Source organism: Pempheris klunzingeri, chromosome 13 (genome assembly GCF_042242105.1).
Source record: "Pempheris klunzingeri isolate RE-2024b chromosome 13, fPemKlu1.hap1, whole genome shotgun sequence".
In the NCBI taxonomy this organism is placed as follows: domain Eukaryota; kingdom Metazoa; phylum Chordata; class Actinopteri; order Acropomatiformes; family Pempheridae; genus Pempheris; species Pempheris klunzingeri.
The window spans coordinates 11092175-11114155 of NC_092024.1; the positions used below are offsets into that span (position 1 = coordinate 11092175).

General features: G+C 41.7%; 2 protein-coding genes across 2 annotated transcripts in view; one reads left to right on the forward strand and one right to left on the reverse strand.

Annotated features, from left to right (window-relative positions):
* Positions 1-65: 65 nt before the first annotated feature.
* On the reverse strand, positions 66-4716 carry ttc8 (tetratricopeptide repeat domain 8). Its single transcript, XM_070842315.1, has 14 exons — positions 4576-4716; positions 3972-4092; positions 3819-3882; positions 3547-3706; positions 3111-3200; positions 2985-3029; positions 2811-2896; positions 2620-2707; positions 2385-2495; positions 2145-2284; positions 1867-2041; positions 1598-1720; positions 1013-1096; positions 66-906 (listed from the first exon to the last, which is right to left on the reverse strand). The coding sequence occupies exons 1-14, from the start codon at positions 4687-4689 to the stop codon at positions 790-792; spliced, it is 1518 nt and encodes a 505-aa protein (XP_070698416.1). The 5' UTR covers positions 4690-4716; the 3' UTR covers positions 66-789.
* A 1483-nt stretch (positions 4717-6199) lies between these two features.
* eml5 (EMAP like 5) overlaps positions 6200-21981 on the forward strand; it is a 40474-nt gene continuing 24692 nt past the window's right edge. Inside the window, exons 1-4 of the mRNA XM_070841920.1 lie at positions 6200-6396; positions 16868-17027; positions 19360-19458; positions 19895-19963. Of these exons, the coding sequence (XP_070698021.1) occupies positions 6200-6396; positions 16868-17027; positions 19360-19458; positions 19895-19963 (525 nt within the window). The remainder of the gene's footprint in view (positions 6397-16867; positions 17028-19359; positions 19459-19894; positions 19964-21981) is intronic.

Below are 21981 nucleotides of genomic sequence, written 5' to 3' on the forward strand. Positions count from 1 at the left end.
TGGAGCCTGCATCTTCTGAATTGTTCCTTTTATTGTCACATCAGTATTTGTTACGTCTACAAAAATGGCAAGGAAGGTAGAATATGAAAAAAATACATCTGATTTATGAAATGAACTATAAGAAAGTTAATTATTATACTTTAATAAATACAATCTTTACCTTTACTATGTACATTTGTATTATTACTATACCGATCGGTACACTATGTCACCAGTTTATCAGGGAAACACCCACCCTCACATAAATTGCTCATTCATCGCAGATGTTGGATGACAAAACAGTGTTTAGAGTGTTGAGCTGTACATAGACCCAAACAACTGTTGCAAAAATTTTGACTCTGAATGGTGCAAAAAGCAAACACCCACGGCTTCTGTAGGTTAAAAACGTATGTATTTAAAGTGCCGGTAAGGTTATATATCAGAGGGGTCAAAGGAGAATGTCCAGAAAAATGCAAATGACCAATTACATCCAATTTCTATTCAGGTGTGCAGAAAATGTATCTGAAGATTAAAGACTGTTCACAATGGGATACAACAACACACTCTGCAACACAATGTTATAAATGCACCTAATAAACTGGCAATTTAGTGTATATGTACCATTTGATAAATAACGAGAACCCAAAACTAACGCCCTTTTGCCCATTTGATTTCCACATCTGACAAACCTGCCAACCTTTTACCATTTTAACAGCTTCGTGTTTTGAAGCCTGCAGCGCCGTGTCTCAGATCTCTGACAGCTGCATAATTCAAAGCACACCGTGGTTCCTAAGCATGCTGGTCAGACGCTCACAGCAGCGCAAAGTGCTGCCGAAGTTGTTTAAGAAGCTGCTGGGTGTCGACATGCTCGGGAAATGCGTCCTCAGACTTCTGGGCCGCGGTGTAGCTGCTCTGAAGGTCTCCAATCTGGACACAGAAAAAAACATCACTTTGGCAGTCTGTATCACGGAGGTTATACTTTGTCCCTTCAACTACTGAGCAGTTTAGATGTCGAGATGACGTCTAAAATTACCTTTTCAGAGAGAATGGAGAGATTGAAGTGTGGTTCATACATGTGAGGGGCCAGTGATGCAGCAGTCTGCAGGAAGGCTTTAGACTGGATCAAAGAGAGGACAATCATTAATACTGTCAACAAATGTCTGTTTTCTTAATCCTGCACTTTTTTTCAGCTTGTGTTAATATGGCAGCAGCACTGACATTCAGCTGATGGCTGGCACCCAGCCGCATGTGACACACACTCCGCTGTGGGATATCCAGTCTCAGAGAATATGTCTCAAAATATTTTGTGTCATTAATGCTAAATTGATTAGATGGTGTAATTGGTGGGTTATAGCCTTATGACTTATGGTGTGCTAGTGTAATCTTCAAATTATTACCGTTTTGTATTTTCAAACAATCATTACCGTGGGTGTATTTGAGAAATATTCTTTGGTAAAGCGGGCTACATTTAAATTTATTGATGGTAATAAAAGTTTAGTGGTTCTTAAATAATGGGCTGTATTACCTTATATTAGAGGGTATAAAAGGACACCATTATGATCTCACACCTCATATTTTAACTGTGTAAAAGCGATACGACTCAAAGATATGTCTTCACCTGTTCAATGCGACCTTTGCGCAGCTCCAGCACAGCCAGGTTGTTGTACGCTTCAGCATGGTCATTATTAAAAGCCAACGCCAGTTTAAAACACTGGTAGGCCAGTGTTAAGTCCCCTATGCCCTGAAAACATAGAAAACATGCACTTTGTACCAGCTTCTGTTTGTATGTCTACAAATATTTCATTTATTTGAAGTGTAAACCGTATAAAGCGAGGCTACCTACAATTATGTCCTCACATTCTGGGATATTTTATTCCTTTAACTCACCACAGCCACGTGTCCTATGTTGTACCACACATCAGCTTGCTCTTCATCATTGGCCACGAGTGCCAGAGCCCTCTCAAATGAGGACAGAGTCATGTCGTACTGCTGGGCGTAGAAGCAGCACAGGCCCAGGTTGTTGTACAGCTGGCAGTTATACACTCCCATCTGGAGTAGCCGTCTAGAAATGGGAGAAGCTTATTAAATCACAGATGGAATATAACTTCTCATTAAACATACTGTAACAACACATTACATTAATTATGCATAAAAGCTAATGTGACCTGTAGAAGCGGAGGGCGATCTCGGGCTGATCAGTGTAGAAGTGATTGCTGCCTATGCAGGCTATAGCCTCCACGTGAGTGTTGTCCTGCTTCAGGACATCTTTGTAGTACTCCGTGGCTGATGAAATGTTGTTCATCTCCTGTGACAATATCGCAGTACAGACAGTACGTATGTTTCCCTTGTGTCTGGATAGAGGACTAAATGGACTCTATAGTAAGGAGCATGGTGAAAAACTGTACCTCATGTATGCGAGCGATTCCTGTTAGAAGGGTAACCTCACCAGGGAAGTGGTCCAGGCCTTGCTTGAAAAGGTTGAGTGCTGTTATTGGTTGATCCAGGCGCTGATACACCTAAGGGGAAACACACACAGGGTTTTTTTTATTTATCAGTAAACATTAGGCTCATAGAAGGAGTATTTTCCACTGTGCAAGAAGCTGGTAATGAGATGTAATGCTATGATGTCTGTATCACTACCTTTGCAAGGTAGAGATATGTGTCCACCACCTCTTGGTGATTGAGAGCTGATCGAAACTGTTTTTCTGCTTCTCGATACAAACCAAGCCTACAAGGTCAGACACATTTATTATCACAGGGATTATACATGTGCAACATTAAACATCGGAAATGTTGATCTTAAACAACGAGGATTATTGTGAGATACTTGCCTGTAGTAGCATTTCCCCAACTGAACTTTCCACCACCAGTCTTTGAACTGAGCATGTTCAGTAGCTTGTGCAGCCAAATCTAAAGCCTGGGAAAGAAATATACAGTGTGTGTGTTGCATGAATAATAGTCAACAATCCAAAATTCTTTAGAACTTAGATTAGTGCCACACTCACATTTTTCACATCATTTTCATGATGGAAGATGTATTCAAACAGTGTCTGAGAAAGGAAATTATGGTTACTTGACGTGAGAAAAAAATGTTCTTGATTAATTTTTGCAAGTCACAGTCTCAGTCTTACCCTGGATAAATTAGGCTTTTGGGAATACTTGGCCAGATTTAGTCTTGACAAGTTTATAAATGGTCCATCTGGATTGGTTAACATAGAAGCCTGTGGAAACAGTGAAACAAAACATGCTAAACGTTAAAGGCTTACTTCACAGTAAAGATAGCAAAATAATACTATTATTATTGTTATTCTTACAACAATTACATAAATAGGTGGTTTAACATTATTACAATCTAAAAGAAATGGAGAAAATGTTTCAAACACAAGATAAATGAAACACAAATATCCCAGAGTATTTTTTTTTTTTAATCAAACAAGTTTAAAAGTGTAATCTGAAAAATAAGAGTCTATGTTTCAAATATAAGAGCCCTGGTGGGAAAACTATAACTGTGCTTCACACAGAGCCATTCAGTCTCAAACCAACACATTTTCAGGCATATATATTTACCGTTCCCAGACGAATGAATCTGCCTGATGCGCTAGTGACAGGACGAGCAGTGCTTGCAGTGCGTGGGGTCTTGATGGCCTGCTCCATAGTCCCAGGACGTCCTGACTGAGTGCTGGGTCTCACAAAGCCTGTGATAGGACGCCCTGATTGAGTCATGGGCCTTGAATTCAGAGATTCAGGAAAACTCATATCAGGTGTTTGTTACTTTGTTGAAAATGGCACCAATGGTAAAGTTTCATGGCATTATACAAGCATTATCTTATATACAGTACCTGACAGCTGCTGTGGGACCTCCACCCTGACTTGTTCCAGGGAGCCTCAGTGATGTACCAGGTCCTGAAAGGAAGTCAAGAATTATCAGTCCAACAAATTTAACCACTGAATAAATGTAGGAGTTGCTACATTTTGAGAGGAGTTGAACTAACGTGCAACTTGTGCAATTGAGCTCTCATCCAGCATCATCTCAGCAATCCCCTCCTGGTCGACATCAACTTCATCTATGTATACCATCTCTGTAAGAGCACGGGTTTTCAAGCTCCATGCAGCCTATGAAATACACAATGTTTCAATCATATAGATGGCTTTGCAGGTACACATGTTATAGCCAGGACCTATGAGGAACTATTCACACGGAAAAGGGTGACAGAGAGGAACAGCCTGCAGTTATGATTACCTCTGAAATAGGCAAGGGGGAGTCCTTAAGACAGCATGCAGTGCGTTAGTGAGAGAGGAAGAAAGTAAAGGACAGATCTGAATAAATGAGGAAATGAAGAAAATAAACAGAGAACAGATTGCATGAATTATGAAAAAGAAATACAATACAATGACCAGAATAAGATATATGTTGATTCAAAGACGTACCAGTAAATACAACGTAACCTAAATTAAATTATGATAAAGTACAAGGACTCGACTAATCAGGATTATGCACCAGGTTCTGCCTCTTCCCTGCGTTAGCACACAAGCAGGCTTTCCTTAATGCATAATCGCTAGCATGCTAATCTAGCTCGGCTAACTACACCACAGTACCTGGTCGTACGGGTTGTCTTGTAGTATTTTTGTGCAAATATCGGAACATTGTTGGAGCTTTCGCCTCCTGAAATAGCTCCACGCTAGAAACAACGGGTCCATCGTCACCTCCATAGCTTTAGATGGAGAAACAGGTCTTAAAGTCTGTTGCCAAGCTGTTGTGCAAAGCTGGGATGAAGGCGAGAACGAAGCTTCCTCTGTTACTCGGCAACGGCGGAGGAGGGCGGTCCGTCACTGACGTAATTTCCTGTAATGAAATAATATAAAATAAGATTGAATAAAATTAATTCTAAAAATCCATCATTATATCATTATTGAAATATGAAAACAACAAAATAGTGAGTATGTTATTAGTTATAGGTCTATAAATCATGCCCTAATAAAATAATTAATAAAATAAGACAAAATACACAAAAAGTGACATCAAATTGAAAAAATAAAACCTCATAAATGAAATTATCAGGCCTACAATTTATTAGGTAAACAAAGTGCAAGTGCCTGAGTCATCTTGTTCCAGTGTCTTTAACCACATAACCTCTGAAATACAAACTCATATGGGAGACAGCTTAACAGACTCAATGTAATTTCATCCACAGTCAATAATGAATAATTCAAAATATGGGAGAGATTTATTTTGAATGCTAATCACCATTACACAAAATAACATACTTAGCGACTCCTTTGGCATGATGCTGAGCATGAACAGTCATAAAACACATCTTCCTTATCTTTACAAATCTCACATTGACTTAGGACATCTACAAATCTTTTGGTGTGCAGTTATTTCTTAATAAGAAACATTACAATGGAAGACGACAAGCGTTCCAGTTTAAAGTGAGGATGAAGATGATTATTAGCATTATTGGATTGCCTTTTTCTTTTTATTCCTTATTGTAAATCAAACAGTATCAACAAAGTTTTCATGAGATAGACACTTGTTGCACTAAATAGGTTCATAGGACTAGGTGACAATACAATGCAAAATAAATAAAATAATAAATATATATATATATATAAGTTGTCGTAACACAGCCTTACGTATAAGTGAAATACTGCTAAAAATAAATATTTTTTAGCTGAATATCTTTGCTCTATTTGAGTTAATGTTAAGAGTTAATGTTAAATTTAGACTCTGCTAGTTAGCTTGAAATGTTAGCCTAGCATAATCTTTGTGACGGATTGTCCTCTCCTGCTTTACTCCCCACGAGGATGAGCCTAGGCCTCTGATTGGACGGCGGGCTTCTCCGTCATCTTTTGTGGGCGGTGCTTACAGAATAACAGTGCAGCTCCATCTTTGTAGGATTTGACAGGAGCTTTGACCTGTGCCGAGGAGGACCGCCAGCCCGGGGCTGAAGAAGTACAAGTGGACTCTCACAATGAAGACAGCCGCTTAGAGGAACCCGTGTCCTAAAACAGAGACGGAGGGCTTTCATTTTATCACACAGCAAGACTCGAAATCCACATGACCCTCGGAAATGCCTAATTTCAACGCTCTCCCCGGACGGGTGGAAATCCAACGGAACTAATGGGACACACGGGCTTAAAATAAATCCTTTTTGGTGAATGACACTACATCAGAAAACCTACGTGACAGCGACAGAGAGACACACACGGAAGTGCGGACATGGCTGACAGAACTGCTCCCAACTGCCACCTGAGACTGGAGTGGGTGTACGGATACCGGGGACATCAGTGCCGCAACAACCTGTACTACACCGCCGCCAAGGAAATAGTCTATTTTGTGGCCGGTGTGGGAGTTGTGTACAACACCCGGGAGCACAAGCAGAAATTTTACCTGGGGCACAACGACGACATAATCAGGTAATGACACACACGGCACAGCAGTTTGTTTCAGCACCTCGGACAGCAGCGGACTCATAACAGAAAATGAATTGATACCCTGCTGTTGTCATTGTAGGTGCTGGTGTCACCTTGTGAAATGTAATATGATATTTTTGAGGTCCATAGGGAGCTCAAGACAGCACACGCCTACTCAGCAGCATCCCCAGAGTTTGTAAAGGGGCTTCAGTGTCACTCCAGCAGGGCAGATGCTTTTAACTAGGACTTCAGATTGAAAGGTGGTCTCTCTCTCTCTCTCTCTCTCTCTCTCTCTCTCTCTCTCTGTCTCTCTCTCACTCACTGCTGAAGATTACACTGCTGCCACTCCTCATGTCACCTCCAGTAGGGCTGCAGGGCTGCAAGATTATAACCTTAGAGTTAATCATTAACCTGAATTAATAATTGAATCTGTAAAATAGGGCAAAATGTCACTTTGAATTTTTCAGGGTTCAAAATGGTTACTTAAAAATGTTGTTTATTTACGTAAGCATACGCTCCAAAACTCAGAGATATTTCATTTATGTGACCAGATGATACTCAATGCACAAGACCCAGAATAAACTGGAGCCGCAGACTGCGATACCAAAAATATGGAATTTATAGACAATAGAAAAGACTTTCAACTAGGTTGCAGCAAGGGAGTTTCAGTGGAAAGCTCAAATGCAGGTCATAATAAACTAGGGATGGCGTGCATTGTGCAGGTAACATATAAATCAAATCAACAATAAATGAACAAGCAACAAGAGTGTTGGGCTAGACTGCTCCGTCAGGGAGGCTAGTGTAGAGTTATGTGGAGAAAGAGGACAATGTCACAAAATATGCAGGAAAATTATGAATAAACTATCACTAAAGTCAAACCAATTTGAACCACATCAAAACTGTTTGAAGAAAATGTACATACTCACAGCCAGCTAAAGTGACTCAAACCACACAAAAAAGCACACATGCATGATGGCTATTCGACCCCTTTAACACAGCTATAGCCACACAAGAAAAATAAAACAGAAAATGGCGCTTTCAGTTGATTAGTTAAAGCCACACTAAAATCTCATATGTGCGGGAAAAACAGTGGTTTGCTCCTCCAGTAGTGCCTTTGTATAAGAAATAAAAGAAACAGAAGCACATTAATATGCAAAAGGAAACTCTACAAGAAACATTTTACAAAACATGTGCAATGTAAAAATAAATTATTTATCTTGCTTGACGGGAACGCGGTCCCCTTCCCCAGTCGGAGACATGCAGGTGACTGGAATCTGTATTTATAAAGGTCCATGTTAATATTGTAACAAAGGGACTAAAAACCTATTTCAAACCATTCAGCTTGAGCATGCTTTGTTTCTCGGCTGATGTGTCTAATCACTCCACGTATCAGTCCGCCACCAAACATGAAGAATCTAACAAATAAAACATTTTGAATAATTATTTAACAAATATTTAATACCATGAGCCAAAAGAAATGCTTCATGGTATTTTTAAAAAGGGAGTCTACCAAATCAAACACCAAACAAAGGCTGACCCCGGCTGCTCTCTCAGGTGTATCTCAGTGCAGGAAGAAAGGCTCAGGTGAGCTTCCTGCCCCTTTTTATAGACTCTGCCCCTTGTGTGAATCCTAGGACTAGATGTCCTGTTACCTTCCCTTCCACATCTACCTCCACTTTGAAAGGTCAACACCCCAGTGAGAAAAAAATAGAGTTGCTAGTTTTAAACCCCTGGTCTGAACGCTGCATATTGGCTGGATGCTGGAGGGAGGAGTGTTATATTCACTGTTACTTCAACTGGCCTGCATACAGATCGTGGCAGATTAAAAGGGTTTGTGTGGTGCCCTGCCGTAGTCCTGTGGGAACCTCTCGCAAGAACAGGAGCGGTAATAGAAGGCTCATCACATAATGTGTCTGCTAGGCAGTTAAACTGGGGCTCTGGTTGCATTGTAGCTGCTGTGTCTTCAGGTAGGAAGTTATGAGGTGTGGCAGGCTGCATGTTAACTATTATTACGCTGCCTATTTTGCTTTCATCACCAAGCAAAGCAAGGTCATTTTTGTCTCCGTGGGGCAAACTGTGCGGTTCAGGTGAAAGAGGGTCAGGAGTGTCAACAGAGGCAGTAAAAGAGCTTTGTCCTATTAATATTTTCTCTGGCCCAGCTCTGTTCCTTGGCCAGATTTTTATAAACCCTTCTTTATCATCCGAACAGAGCACAATCTCATGAACTGTGTTGTCCGAGACATCCTGGATTCTATTGTGTGTGTGATAGGCACACACCTTTTCTGATGCTCAGCTACCCAATCGTTGGTTGAGCCTGGGGCCAAGTCATCTGTGGCACGCAGCAAAAAATCAGCAGGTAGTTTGGCTTTTTGCTCAACCATTTACTCATGTGGAGAGGAAGCATTTTCTGTTGTGTTGTATGCAGAAAGGGTCTGAGGGAGCTACTGTGGCCATTTGACTTCTCTATTCAGTTGGGAGGCTACGGAGTAGGTCATACAAGGTCCAGTTGAATCTCTCTCACTGTCCGTTACCCTCAGGGTTGTATGGTGTGGTGCTGCTCTTTTTCAGTGCCAGATATTTTGCACAACTGTTTCAGCAGCACTTAAAATCATTTTTCTGTTAGAATCCGAGCTGTGGTGCTAGCTCTCTGGTCCAAGGTTGGTAACTTCGGAGAAAGCATCCGTGATGACAAGGACAATGTCTCTCCAGGACAGTTAAGTCAATGTCCAGAATCTCTATTGGTTGTGACGTCATTATGTTACCAGGAAGAGTTCTAACTTTGGGTTGATTGACTTTAGCTACCAGGCAGTGATTACATTAGTGGCAGTATTTGTCAATATCTTGCCACATGTTGAGCCAAAAGCAACTCTCTCTCACCAGGTGTATGGTGCATTCGACCCCTTGGTGACCATGGTCGTCGTGGAGATGTTTGAACACCTTGCACTTTAGACACTCAGGGAGGAGGAGCTGAAAAACTTCTCTGCCTGTTTTTGGTGGTCCTGTTTCTGGTGTCTGGACAATATTTGACCTCAAAGTCAAATGCGCCCAGCTCTGAAACCCTGACCTAAGATTGGCCGTTTTCAAGTAGCTCAGGGGATTACTATCAGTGAAGACAGTGAGATTTTTCCTCAGCAAGTACTCCCTTAAGTATCTGTCACTGCCCATTTAAGGGCCAAAAGCTCCAACCTTCTTGAGCTGTAGTTAGATATATTACTTTCTGAGTGTCTGGCAAAAGCAATAGATCTCCACTGGCCATCTTGATCCTGAGACAACACTGCACCATGTCCTACATGTCAAGGGTACGACATGCTCCATCACAGCAACCCAGATCTTCCTCTCCTTGGCTGAACACTCCTTTATATTTCTCCAATAGGGCCTTCCCTTGCTGATCTTGCTCTGATAAGAGGGAAGGCCATGAGGCACTAAAGAGATCAAAAGTTGAGCTACCGTCAGTAGTAATGGATTGCCCTGCAGCCACCTGGCTTCTATCCTCGTCATCCAAAGTAACCAAACACAGAGGAGACTCTGTTTGAACCACACTCAGGTCACCCAGAGGGATGTTAGCCATGCATCATGTAAGCCAACATTGACAATAAGTATCTCCACTGCTCCCCTGTATACAGTTAACGGGGCCTTGGAGATCAGTACGCCTGAAGGCAGACAGCTTTCATCTTCATGGGGTTCACGTAAAACGCAGGGAAGAGTGGTGGTAGCAGAACTAAGACAAACAATAGATGAATTTCATGGAGGTAACTGGAAGGTGCACAGGTCGACCTTTGACCTTAGCCTTTCCCAAGTGCCCCTAGTTATTAATTGTGTACATGGTGTGTCACTCTGACATGGCTTCTTTCCAGCCTGGACCAGCAGATTTCAGAGGGGGGAACTCAAAGATGTCCGGAACAAAATGAACTGATTGCACAAGATCTGGTCAGAGTTAGGAATGACACCAGGTATTATATGAATGGCCACATCTGTAAGTAACTTAAAAACATAACAGTAGTCTCTGAGTCATTCCCCCTCCCTCTGACTGCGCTGGAAAAACTGAAAATATCTTTTCTGAACTGCCTCTGTCTGTTGGACTATGAATATGAATCTCTGCTTTAGCACCCCCATCCAAATGATCATACAGAGACAGAGCCAGCAGTTATCAAATCATCAGACAATGTTACTGGATAAATTTGGACACCTTTGCTCCTTTGGAACATGAACAAATTGTGTTTGTACTGAAGCAGCACCAGTGATAGGTACGCTGACACTTGCTGAGGTGCAAGGGCTCATTAAATGGTCCTGCTTGACGTCCTAGTACTAGACTGTCTGTCACCTTCACTTCCACATTTATAACAACATCATACTGAGAGAAGGTGAAAATCCTTACATCAGAGAATGTGTTATTAGAAAATATTTGGCTTTAAGTGATTAATCTATTATCATAATAGCTGATTATTAATTATCTTTAGATTGCCCATACTGTTTCTCAGATTGCTGTTACTCCTAACATTTAAAAGAATTTAAGCTTTTCCAAAGCAGCAGCCTGCACATCTTGTATTTCTTGCAGTTGGAAGAAAAATATTAATGTGCAAGTCTGAAAAATACACTTCAGCAAAGCTGTCCTTGACGGGTTTGGTAGATTGGACAGCTTTCTGCGGGTTGCATTAACTCAGCTCTGTGTGACCAAACAAACCTTGAATCACCTGCTCTTTGATAAAAACACAGCAAAGCAAGTCTTGCATCACACATGTAACGATCCTCCTGCCTTTCTCACAGTTTCTCAGCATGCCACACAACAACGACCTGTGTCCAACGCTCCAGTGCTTGTGTTGACGTGTGTGTGGCCTGGAGATGACTAGCATTATATACTGTGTCGGTCGTCAGCTGGGCTCCTGCTCCATTATTAATGGGACAATAGAGATACTAACCCTCCGCTGCCCTGTGGGTGAAGTGCCTGAGTTCAAACACTTAGCCGGAGGAGTCACTGACTGAACCACAGTGTGGTGTTTGATGCAAAAATACAGCATTTGGAGCAAAGTGGTCATCTGTGCTAATTGCACGGCCATTTATAAGGATTCAGTAAAATCAGGCCTCTCGTGGTGTCATTTGGTCTGTACAAGCTATACAGATCTCTTACGCTGTCTGTTTTGTTGACACAGACCAGGTAATAGTTATTTTAACTCAGATCTCAGAGGAGTTTTTGTGAAGCTCTCATAAACACTTCCTTTGACTAAGACTGCTATGGCACAACCAGGAGCAATCCTCAGCAGACTCAGTGCTGAATAACGGCTGCACTGCTCTCACGTTGCACTAACTCATGTGGAATAGATGCAGCCCCCTCAGATAGCACTGTGGCTCAAATCCCTCTCTCTGTCTGTTTCTATCTCTGTTGCTCTTATTTTTGATATTTTGGTCTATTTTGGCTGCTGCTATATTTTCTGTGTGAGCTACATATAAATTGATGTTTTACCTCATGAGTTAATTGCCGGCCTTGTTTCTCCCTCCTGGTTTTATCTTGCCCTGCAGCGGCTTTTAACTGGTCTCCCAGTCTGATGTGGAGGAGCTAAAAGGCAGGTTTTCACATGAATGAATGAAGGCGGAGCTGTTCATGACAGCGGACAAGGATGCAAGATAGTCAGGCACTTTAGTTGTGCTTTTTGAGGAATGTAAATTCACAGGTTATTGGGCAATAACATAATAGAGGATGTTAATATTCTGTGTTTAAACACAATCCCCCTCAAGCCACGTTAGTAAAATGAGTAGACAATAAGCTGTTATTTGTTGTTCTTTATTCACATCTTTATGGTAATTGTTCCACACTGTTGCAGCGCACATATTTATTCCAGTCTAAAACTCAAAGAACCTGAGGCTAGTGCTAAAATCCTGCAGGAGTTTGTCCATATTGCAAAGCTTGATCTCTCCTATTTGCAGTTATGCTGACATGCAGGACATGCACACACTGGCCTGAACTTTGCGCATGAACGCTTTCAAAAAACAGACATATGCACACTAAAAAAATAAGCCGAACTGCTAAAAGGTGCTTTGATTGTGCGATCCCATTGCGTTCCCATGCCCACTGCAAAAAAGCACAATTAATCCAGAGAACAAGGGTGGGGAGGGAACATATTTGTGTCATCATTTATAAGTGTAGTAAAGTGCTACATATTAATTCAAAGGTTGAGTTTTTGCCTCTGTGTCAAAACTCACCAATTGTATTTTTTTTTATCAAGGCAAAGTTCTTGCAGCAATGTTAAATGTTGATGCATTTGAAAAGTTACATTTAAAAAGCATTTTTTGTTGAAAAATTTGTTTAAGGTAGAGTCACGTTCTGTGATAAAAAAAAAAAACAGGCGCTACATTAGCATCAGTATCTAAAAATGTGAAAAAGCCGATCCTAGCTTTATCTTCTGCTGTTATTCAAAGTCTTGGCTTGTTCATGTTCTTTGTTATGATAGAGCGTCAGAGTTAATGAGAATGTGTTGTGGACACAGGAATAAAAGGCTGTCTCAGATTACAATATCGTGTTAACCTTATGATGGACCACAGCCAGAGTTATGGATTATCATTGCCAGACGGAGGCTGGTCTCGTTTCAGTGAGCTTGAAAAGACGCCGTGTACACATTTCTATTAATATCCCCGAAGAAACTCCTAATGAATTATTTTTTTCTCATTAGAATTAGAACGGAGGTGCCTATGATAAATATGTCAGGTTTGCAGAGAAGTGTCCTGCTCCTGCACTCTGTGAACTGCTAATGTGAACTAACTCTGCATATTAATGAGCAATCTAAAGCCAGAAGCACAAAACTGACAACCACGTTCTGTAAAGTCATTACAGTGGGTTTGATATATAACGCAATATAGTTTGCTTGAGTTTTTAATATTACTGTAGCACAAATTAAAGCCTTGCATGTCGAACAAATTACTCCAGTGTATGGAGTGAGTGTGTGTGTGGGAATGTGCTAATACATAGAACTAATAGATATAATTTGAATATCCCTTTATTCATCTTCCTTTGCTTTTTCCTTAGATTAATAGACAGTCATGGGAATGTTGTCTGTTCACCCTGAACAGTAGAAACAGACAGAAGATCTAATTAGATGATACGATTGTAGAAAGAGCACATCGCACCAATAACCTTTAGTGTTGGTGACAATGCTGTCCGCTCCGTTCACCTCTTACCTTTACACATATTTTCAGGTGCTCTGTGGAGAGCGTCAGTGAGATGCTGAGGCCTTAGGTCCCATCATCACTGTGTGTAGCTGCCAGGCCTCTCTGTGAAAGGCAGCGTGGTCTCTAAAGAGCAGATCTGTCTTCCCCAATTAGCGTCCCCCAGAGTTCAGTACAGTTACTCAGCACAATGGCATGATTCAGCATTGTCGTCGCTGGTATTGGAAAAATAAACTCAGACAGACGTCTCATTTAAGAGGTGTTATGAGTGTTTTACACAGATGAGGTGGATGCAGCTACAGTACACATGCTTTGATGTTGTACTCTCTTTACCCTCACTCAGAGACAGCCCAGTGATGCCAAACTTTTATTATTTACGATTATTACAGTGCATATAGGAGTTGAATTAAATATTACGTTTTTTTTTACCTCAATACCTCAATATTGATACTACATATATTGTATGTGCAGTGTTTTGGGAAGCAATATAGATGCTTTCAGAAGATATTTACATTGTTGAACGTTAATTTAGATTGTGAATTATTCCTATTAACTTTGCTCAACTAACAATCAAAGGTATAAGAGGTTGAGTTGAAAAAAATCGGTGCCGTATTAATTGATTGGTTGATCGATAGAATAATGATATGCAACTTTTGTGATCATTTATTGTTTGAGTCACTTATAAAGCAAAAATATGATGTAGCTCTAGCTTTTAAATTGCTGTTTTTCTGTTATCTTATAGTAAACTGTCTATATTTGGGTTTTTGACTGTAGAAGCAATTTTAAGACACCACTTTGGAGACTGTGACAGTCAATGAAATGATGCCGTGGCATTGTCAACCAAAGCCTTAAGACATTTGAAAAATTCTCACATTTGAGAAACTAAATGCTAAAATGTAGAAGTAGTGCCTGATAAATTACTTAGCCAATTACTTGATAATTGAATAAATTAATTTCCTGTTGACTGACCCATTAATTAATTGATGCACTAATCTACCAGCTCTACCACTGTCTCCAGTGCACAGAGCCGCTAATATTAATTTCCTGAAGTATTTGAGCACTAAAACACTAAAACCCTGCTAATATTCTGTGAGAGGACAGCATGTTCAGCCAGAATTCTGCCCGAGGCATTAGCCCATGTCGCCGTCTTTTCTCCCTCTTCTTCTTTGTCCCTTAATAAAGCAGAGTACCACCTATTCATCTATTGCTTTTTTACTTACTTTCAGGTTTGCTATTTTTGGCTTTAAGCGTGTGGTGTATGGGCAGGTGTTTCAGATGGAGTCTGATGGGCAGCTGGATTAAAAGCACTTTGTGGAATCCTGGGAAATATCCTGTACTGTATAGACCCTCAGAAATGTACTAATCCTCTACTTCTTTTTAATCCACTGTAGGCAAAACCAGACAAAGGATACCACAACAGGGGAATGGGAATGAAATTTGTCTCAGTAGCTCGTTTTATACATGTTGAAAAAGGGAAAACAATTATGCTGGAGTGCATCATAAAAGTGTATTCCCTGCAATTCTATGTTGTTTAGTTGACCTTCATCTCTTCCTGTGGTGCATCTTTGCGTTTTCACCGTGAGAGATCATCTCTTAAGGCTGTTAATTCGCCTCATATCTACATGAAAACAGGCTATTTAATTGCTGCAGTATTTAGTTACGTTTGTACTACAGGACTTGCCAGATGGAAGACAGCCGCATCAAACAGCCGTAGCCTATTTCAAACAGGAGAACTGTAGTGATGCACTGCAGGCTAAGTCATTAGTGATGGCATTTAGCAAGCTCCTGACAGAAATGTAAACGAAACAGTGATCCTGTTGTAGCTGGCTCAAAGACTGCATTGGATTTTCCAAGCAGTAACATGTACATACATACGTTTTACAGCTAGCAGCTCAGGTAGGATATGAGACATAACTAAAGTGGAAGTCCACCTGAGTGTCAGTGTTTCCTGCAAATATTTTTGGCCTGAGACTGACTCCATAGCTGTAAGAGATTTTATTCTTCAGCATTCATGTTTCATGTTGGTCCAGCATCAAACCAGACAGATTTGCTGTGCACTACCTGCTTGTGCCAAAGCAGTTTTCTCTGCTGTGTCTGTCTGCATCTCAAAGTGTTCCAATCATTTTTTTTCTCTCTTCCTCTGAATGCTATTTTTAGCTGCTTTGCTCTGATTATATAATTCATAAAAAGTAAGATGAGAAATTGGTTGCCAGGTTGGAGAGCGGCTCAACAAAGAAGGTGGGGAAGTGGAGGTGATGAGAGAGAACAAGGGGAGACGTTTGAGGGAGGACAAAGATCAGCGCTGTCACATCTAACCCACCTCAGCTTTTAGAGACGGTACGCCACCAAAGCTTTGTCAGGTCCACAGGGACAGCGCATTTTGAATGCAGATGAGACGTCACAAGTCAGACAGAAAGATTCATACTAAAAAGGACTTGGAAGGACAAAGACAGAGAGAGATGGGTACAAAGTGTGAGAAAGTAAAAGTGGAAGAAGACATGAGCCTTGTTGTGACCTGCTTGGACCCAGCAGGTTGATGCTGCCCGGCCTGTGAAGCCTCTCTGGCCTGCTGTCGGTACACAAGCCAGGATTAGAAATTCTGGAGAGCAGTTGGCAAAACAGGCAGCCTGATTATAATGAAGGGAGCTCCGTCGCAGCATGAAATATATAGGCCAGGACAAGGCAAGAGGAAGAATTGCCCAGTGAATCACTCAGGCCTGCCTGGAACGTGACTGGCGGCCACTGAAAGGATGGGCGGAGCGGGCGGAGGATGGGGGTGTGGGGGATGACAGCTTTATACAGCAGGCTGTTGCTCAGCTGTAGAGTGGGAATGCTTGTAGGTGGGGGGATGTACGAGTGGAGAGGAGGGGAGTGGAAGGAGGGGATTATATAACAGTGTTACAAACATATGCCTGGTTATGCGAGGAAACCCCAGATGAATTAGAAAAGGTGGAAGGGGCAGAGAACAGTTCAAGGGGTGCTGAAAAAAAGAACAAGAATGGTAAAAAATCTAATTCACAGATTTGCCAATATTGCTTTTTATCCTCTAGTAGCCCCCTGTAGGCATGCACGAAGCCAGGCTGCGTGTGTGTATTTGAGCATTGAACCATGTCACCTCGTCAAGCTGCCCCCCTGCTTCCACATTCAGAGCCATCATGACTTAATGTGTTCATCTCATCCCAGTGGTTTCCACTGGGAGGGTGAATCCCTTGTCTGCTCCCGGCAAACACAAGCACGCAAAATGGCCATGCTAACCAGATGTTTTCTCTCCCTCTCCCTCTCCCTCTCTCTCTCTCTCTCTCTCTCTCTCTTGGTACAGTTTAGCTCTGCATCCGGAGCGTGTGTTGGTGGCCACAGGACAAGTGGGCAAGGAGCCTTATATCTGTGTATGGGACTCCTACACCGTACAGACTGTGTCCATCCTCAAGGATGTGCACACACACGGTGTTGCCTGCCTGGCCTTCGACCTTGAGGGACAGGTACAGTTTTATATAATAACACTAATGTTCAAATAATGAGAAAATGATTGTTCCCAGGATTGTAACTTGTAACCAAGTTTTTTTATTATTTCTCTGCTACAAAGCACTAGTTTCTGCTTTGTAGGACACAGCCGGAGCTGAAAGTGTCAACCAAAAAGTTCAGTTTGAGAGGCACAGCAGCAACAATCAAAACTTCACTCGAGGGCCGTAGGCTGACTTTTGCAGCACGCAAGCCAGGCTGAGTTTTCTGAATGACACATCTGTGATTACTCCAGCAGTATTAGCTGGACAGCTGCACTCAGACATGCTCTACTTGGTAGATTTTACAGGAAAACAGTCAGCTGCAATGTTTGGTACTTTGCATAGCAGAGTTTGACAAGACATGGTTGTGTTCAAGTGAGAAAAGCCTTAAAAATCAAGTTATTCATGTGTTCAAATAACTTGCTACCAAGCCTTTTCATGTTATGTTTCGAGCCAGCTCTCAGCAGACTTGCCACCACTTAATATTTACACCTGCAGCTTTCACCTAGTGTTGATTTGACTATATAAATCAATACTGTACTGAACCATTTCTATGTTTTTATCTTTGCGCGTCTCTCTCCTCCTCCCGTAGGAGCTCTCAGAGCGGAGTTATACCTCCTGTATTTTGCAGTAAGAGACAGGGAGATGACCCCGTGCTATTTTCCTGCTCGGGTAGAGAGCTGGGGATTTAGATGGAATGTGACAGTGTTTAAAGCCAGAGGAGGCTCCATCGCTTCTCAGTTTAGCAGCTCTATTTACTCTCCATCCCTCTCCTTCCTGGATCAGAGCTGAACTCAGGACAATCCAGAGGAAACCCATGTGCCATTACCCTGTCCATCTATTAAAGCAATATCAAAAAATACACTGATGTTTGAGACAACTCGTATAGATATTTCAGTATGAGTTGCAGTTGTGCTGTCTGCTACCTTAGAGTTTAACTCATGACTTTTTAGTTTACTTTATTGTGGTTGCTCTGACTATACGAGCCAGTTGTCTACATGCCACATTAGGCTGCAGATGAGGTTACATTGAAGATATATTAACATTACATGGTTTTGCATGATTTCATGTCTTGATTAAAAACCTGGCTGTACACAAGATTGCACAGAATATTTCCACATGAAACTCTCGTTAACCCTAAAAAATAAACCCTCAAATTTGTATTTTTATTCTGGCATATCGGCTGTCACATTTAATTAATGTCAACTTCTAAGTGGGATATATTGGCATTTAGTAATGACTAGGCACACTAAGAGCCTACACCCATGCTAGCAGCTTAGTTCAGCAACACTGCCATTGTGCTAACATGCTCACATTGACAGTGGTAACATGCTAATGTTTTGCAGGTATTATGATGACCACGTTAACCATTTTAGTTTGGCATGTTAGCATGCTAACATTTGCTAATTAGTGCTAAAGTACAGCTGAGGCTGATGGGAATGAATGTTTTGCAGGTATTTGGTCATAATCCAAAGTATTAGACGAAACTGCTGTCGGTGCTAGAGAACGTTAAGGGATCACCAAAGATATCACAATTAATCCTGAACATGACTGTGTGCACCAACTTTCATGGCACTCCATCAAATAATTGTTGGGACATTTCACCAAAAACCAAAACCACCCAAAAAAAACACCATGGTAATGCTATAGGAAAAGTCAGGGCATCACCAAAGCCATAAAAAAAATCATCCTCTGGAGGCCATGAATGTCTGTGAAAAATTGACCACAATTAATCAAAAAGTTGTTGTGATATTTCAGTCTGGACCAAAGTGGTGGACCAATCAACATCATGATTAATTTAGCATGGCTAAAAGAAAAATACTTTTTAGCCTCCTCAAACACACAGTTTCACTAGATTTCGTCACACTGGGCCTCTTTGCTCATCAGTAGAATACAGACTTCTCTAATACAAGTTAAAAATAAAAAAAATGCCTCACCAGAGACTTCTATCCATAGCCGAACATTGATTCAGCAGTGGATCAAAGAGGACATCCTCTGCCATGTAAGGAAAGCTACAGAGTGGAGAAGGATTTCCATAAGAGCTGCTCTTCTGCTCCACTGCTGCTGCTGCTGCCTACTCACTCAGTCAGCTATAGGAGGCTCCTCCAGCAAAAAGCACTCAAATGTGCTCACTGGAAGTGCCAGGGGCTGGACAACTGTTCTGTTCTGCTCTGAAGCCGTTATTAGCCCTTTCATTTGTGGCTCACCATGCTACAGTGGAGGTGGTTAAGTTTGGTTTGCAGTGATTAGTGCAACAGAGCAGAGTCTGGTCAATCTGTGATTTGACTCTTTTTCCTTGCTCTCTTTGCAGTGTTTGGTGTCCGTGGGTTTGGACTCTAAAAACACAATCTGTGTGTGGGACTGGAGGAGAGGGAAGGTTCTGGCAGCCGCTCCCGGTCATACAGACAGGGTAAACACTTTCTTCCTCCCCTGTCTCTATCACAAGCTCAGTATCGACCGTCTCAATTAGCTATAAACGCAGGATGGAGCGTCTGCCCAAAGGGGACATAAACAAGTTAGGCCTGATTGATTGTGAGCTTTCCAGAGCCCGTCTGAGAGGGTGGATGGCTAATGAAAAGGAATTTAAAAAAGATGAAATACGAGCAGCTGTTGTTTTCTAATTCAGCCCACACACATTATAACACAGCCAGGGCAAACACACACACTTTTATCTTTTCATTTCCTCTGTTGTTACATGTTATATTTTTGTCACTTTTCTGCTCTAGATAAATATGACAGTAAAGAGATACATGGAAGATCAATTTATTACATAATGCATAATATAATGCAAGTGTCTCTGTAACAATAAGTCAATATTTACTGCATTGCTTGTTTTCTTCCCACAGATATTTGACATATCATGGGATTTGTACCAGCCGAGCAAGCTTGTAAGCTGTGGTGTCAAACATATCAAGGTACAGCCACTTTCTGGTCATTTTACATCTAGTAGATTACAGCCGGCTCTTGAAAGCTTGAGTTCTTGCGCCTCATTTGCATAATATCTGAAAACAGATTATGATTTTTAGGAAGTATGAAGAATCTGTTGCCTCCATGCCCCTTTCTTCCCTGCCTTCTCCGCTTTATCGCCATGACCATATCAAAGTCTTAAAATAGATGTATGCAAATTCACTTTATTCCAGAGTGCATGGTTATTAGGCACTTAACATAAGTAGGACAGGCAATGATTCACAGTCTCTTCTCTCAAATTTGTAGTAATCTGCACTGCAGAGAGGAATAAAGTTCTCTTTTTATAGGGAACCATGACTCTGCTACTCGGCTCCCCTTTTCAGAACTCCTCATTCAGCTTTTAAAAACCCTCTACTGTACAAAGTGCAGCTGTGCATGCTTCCCTTTTCGGGCCTATCCCTATCACTTCTTTTTCACAGAAGAGTGGCGTTCATAAATCTTTTATGAGTTCATGCAGGGTGTCTTCGCCAAGCCTTCCCTTGGGTTATGTAGTAGTGTACCTTGAGAGACACGGCCATTAGGAAATAACAAGGAGTTCGCAGCCACAATGGAAGGTTATTTCCTAAACAGGGGGAGCTGAATGATTAATGCTCAGAAAGGAAATGTGCCCACCAGCCCAGCCAAGTGAGCCAAGTGTTTCCCGGTGCTCTAACATCTCACTGATGATTCCCTCATGTCAGTCCAGCTTGACCTCCCTCCTCTCGTAGTAACTCCCCCCTGAACTCTTCCCCCACCACCGTGGCACAGAAGCCCCCTCCAGCCACCGCACCCAACCCCCCCCAGTCCTCCAGTTGAATCCTCCAGTGTTTCCCCTCCTCCTCCACTTCTCTTTCCCTGATGCCAAGGCAATCCAGCAATTGTCCCACATAATTCCCCAGCCTTCACCCTGCAGACCATGTGACATCTGCTCCCCGGTTCTGTGCTCGCTCAGCGATTATAGCACTCAGAGCATCCAGGAGATTTAGTCCCAGTAATCCACTCACTAGCAGGCTGAGGAAAACACAACCTCTGTGACGAGGACCGAGGCTGCTGGCATCACTCTCCTCCTCACGCAGCTCCTCCTAGCTAATTATACAGTCAATTGTCTTTTGATTAGTTCAGGACAGCTAAGACCTTAGTGCGCCCCTCGTCAGCCCACACACTGAAACACCACATCTACCAATCATCTGCCCACTGCCTGACTAACTGCTGCTTAGAGGATGTTTAAATGACTGTACAGCTGGTTTTGCATGTTGTAGCCCAGTGGCTCCTGACCTTTCTGGCATTTGACCTTTATGTGCTTACAACCTCTCATCATTTACTGTATTTCTAGAAGCCTGAAGAGGCAAAACCAACAGGCTGGGAATTATTGTTGTATTCCATTTACTACAAATTTGGTATATTTTACATCACAGGCAACATTTTTAAACCATGCTGCAATGTTTTGGGCATTTTAATGTATTTTTCTTTATTCATCTTTATATGATATGAAAATCAGTTGCTTGAGTTGTGTGATCCATCATAGTGAACACACTGATGTATGACGCTCTGCATCATCTGTATCACCCTGTCCTGTTTCATTCAATTTGTTTAGTGCTGTTCTGTTATTGTATGTATGTATAATTGTGAAACACCAACAGACTGCAGATAAGTATAATTATTAAAAGGTAACTTAAAGCTGTGCACAGTCTCTTACGAAAAAATATATTGTTATAGTTCATAATATTGTAGTTACATTATTATTATTAGTTTTTCATATCACACAGAAATGAATGGACACAATCTCTACATTTGAACGTGCTTTTCAAAGTGGTCAGCTTAAATTTGCTAACATGCTAGCACTGTCCTTTAAGGTAGCCATGACCGTGACAGCCGCTTTGAGAAAACCAGCCTCCAGCAACGCTGACAGCCAGTCATCCAGTTTTCCTTAGAGTGAGCTGCCAAAGAGTTGACCTCTGTTAGCGTAGCTTTTATCGCTCTGTCGTCA

Bases quoted from the DNA above. Each gene is read 5' to 3' on its own strand.
- ttc8 (XM_070842315.1), bottom strand. From the start codon at position 4,689: ATGGAGGTGACGATGGACCCGTTGTTTCTAGCGTGGAGCTATTTCAGG. The intron at 2,897-2,984 runs GTGAGTGTGGCA...TTTCTTTCCCAG, and splicing joins ATGAAAATGATGTGAAAAAT to GCTTTAGATTTGGCTGCACA. The intron at 1,097-1,597 runs GTGAAGACATAT...TCTTTGATCCAG, and splicing joins GCAAAGGTCGCATTGAACAG to TCTAAAGCCTTCCTGCAGAC.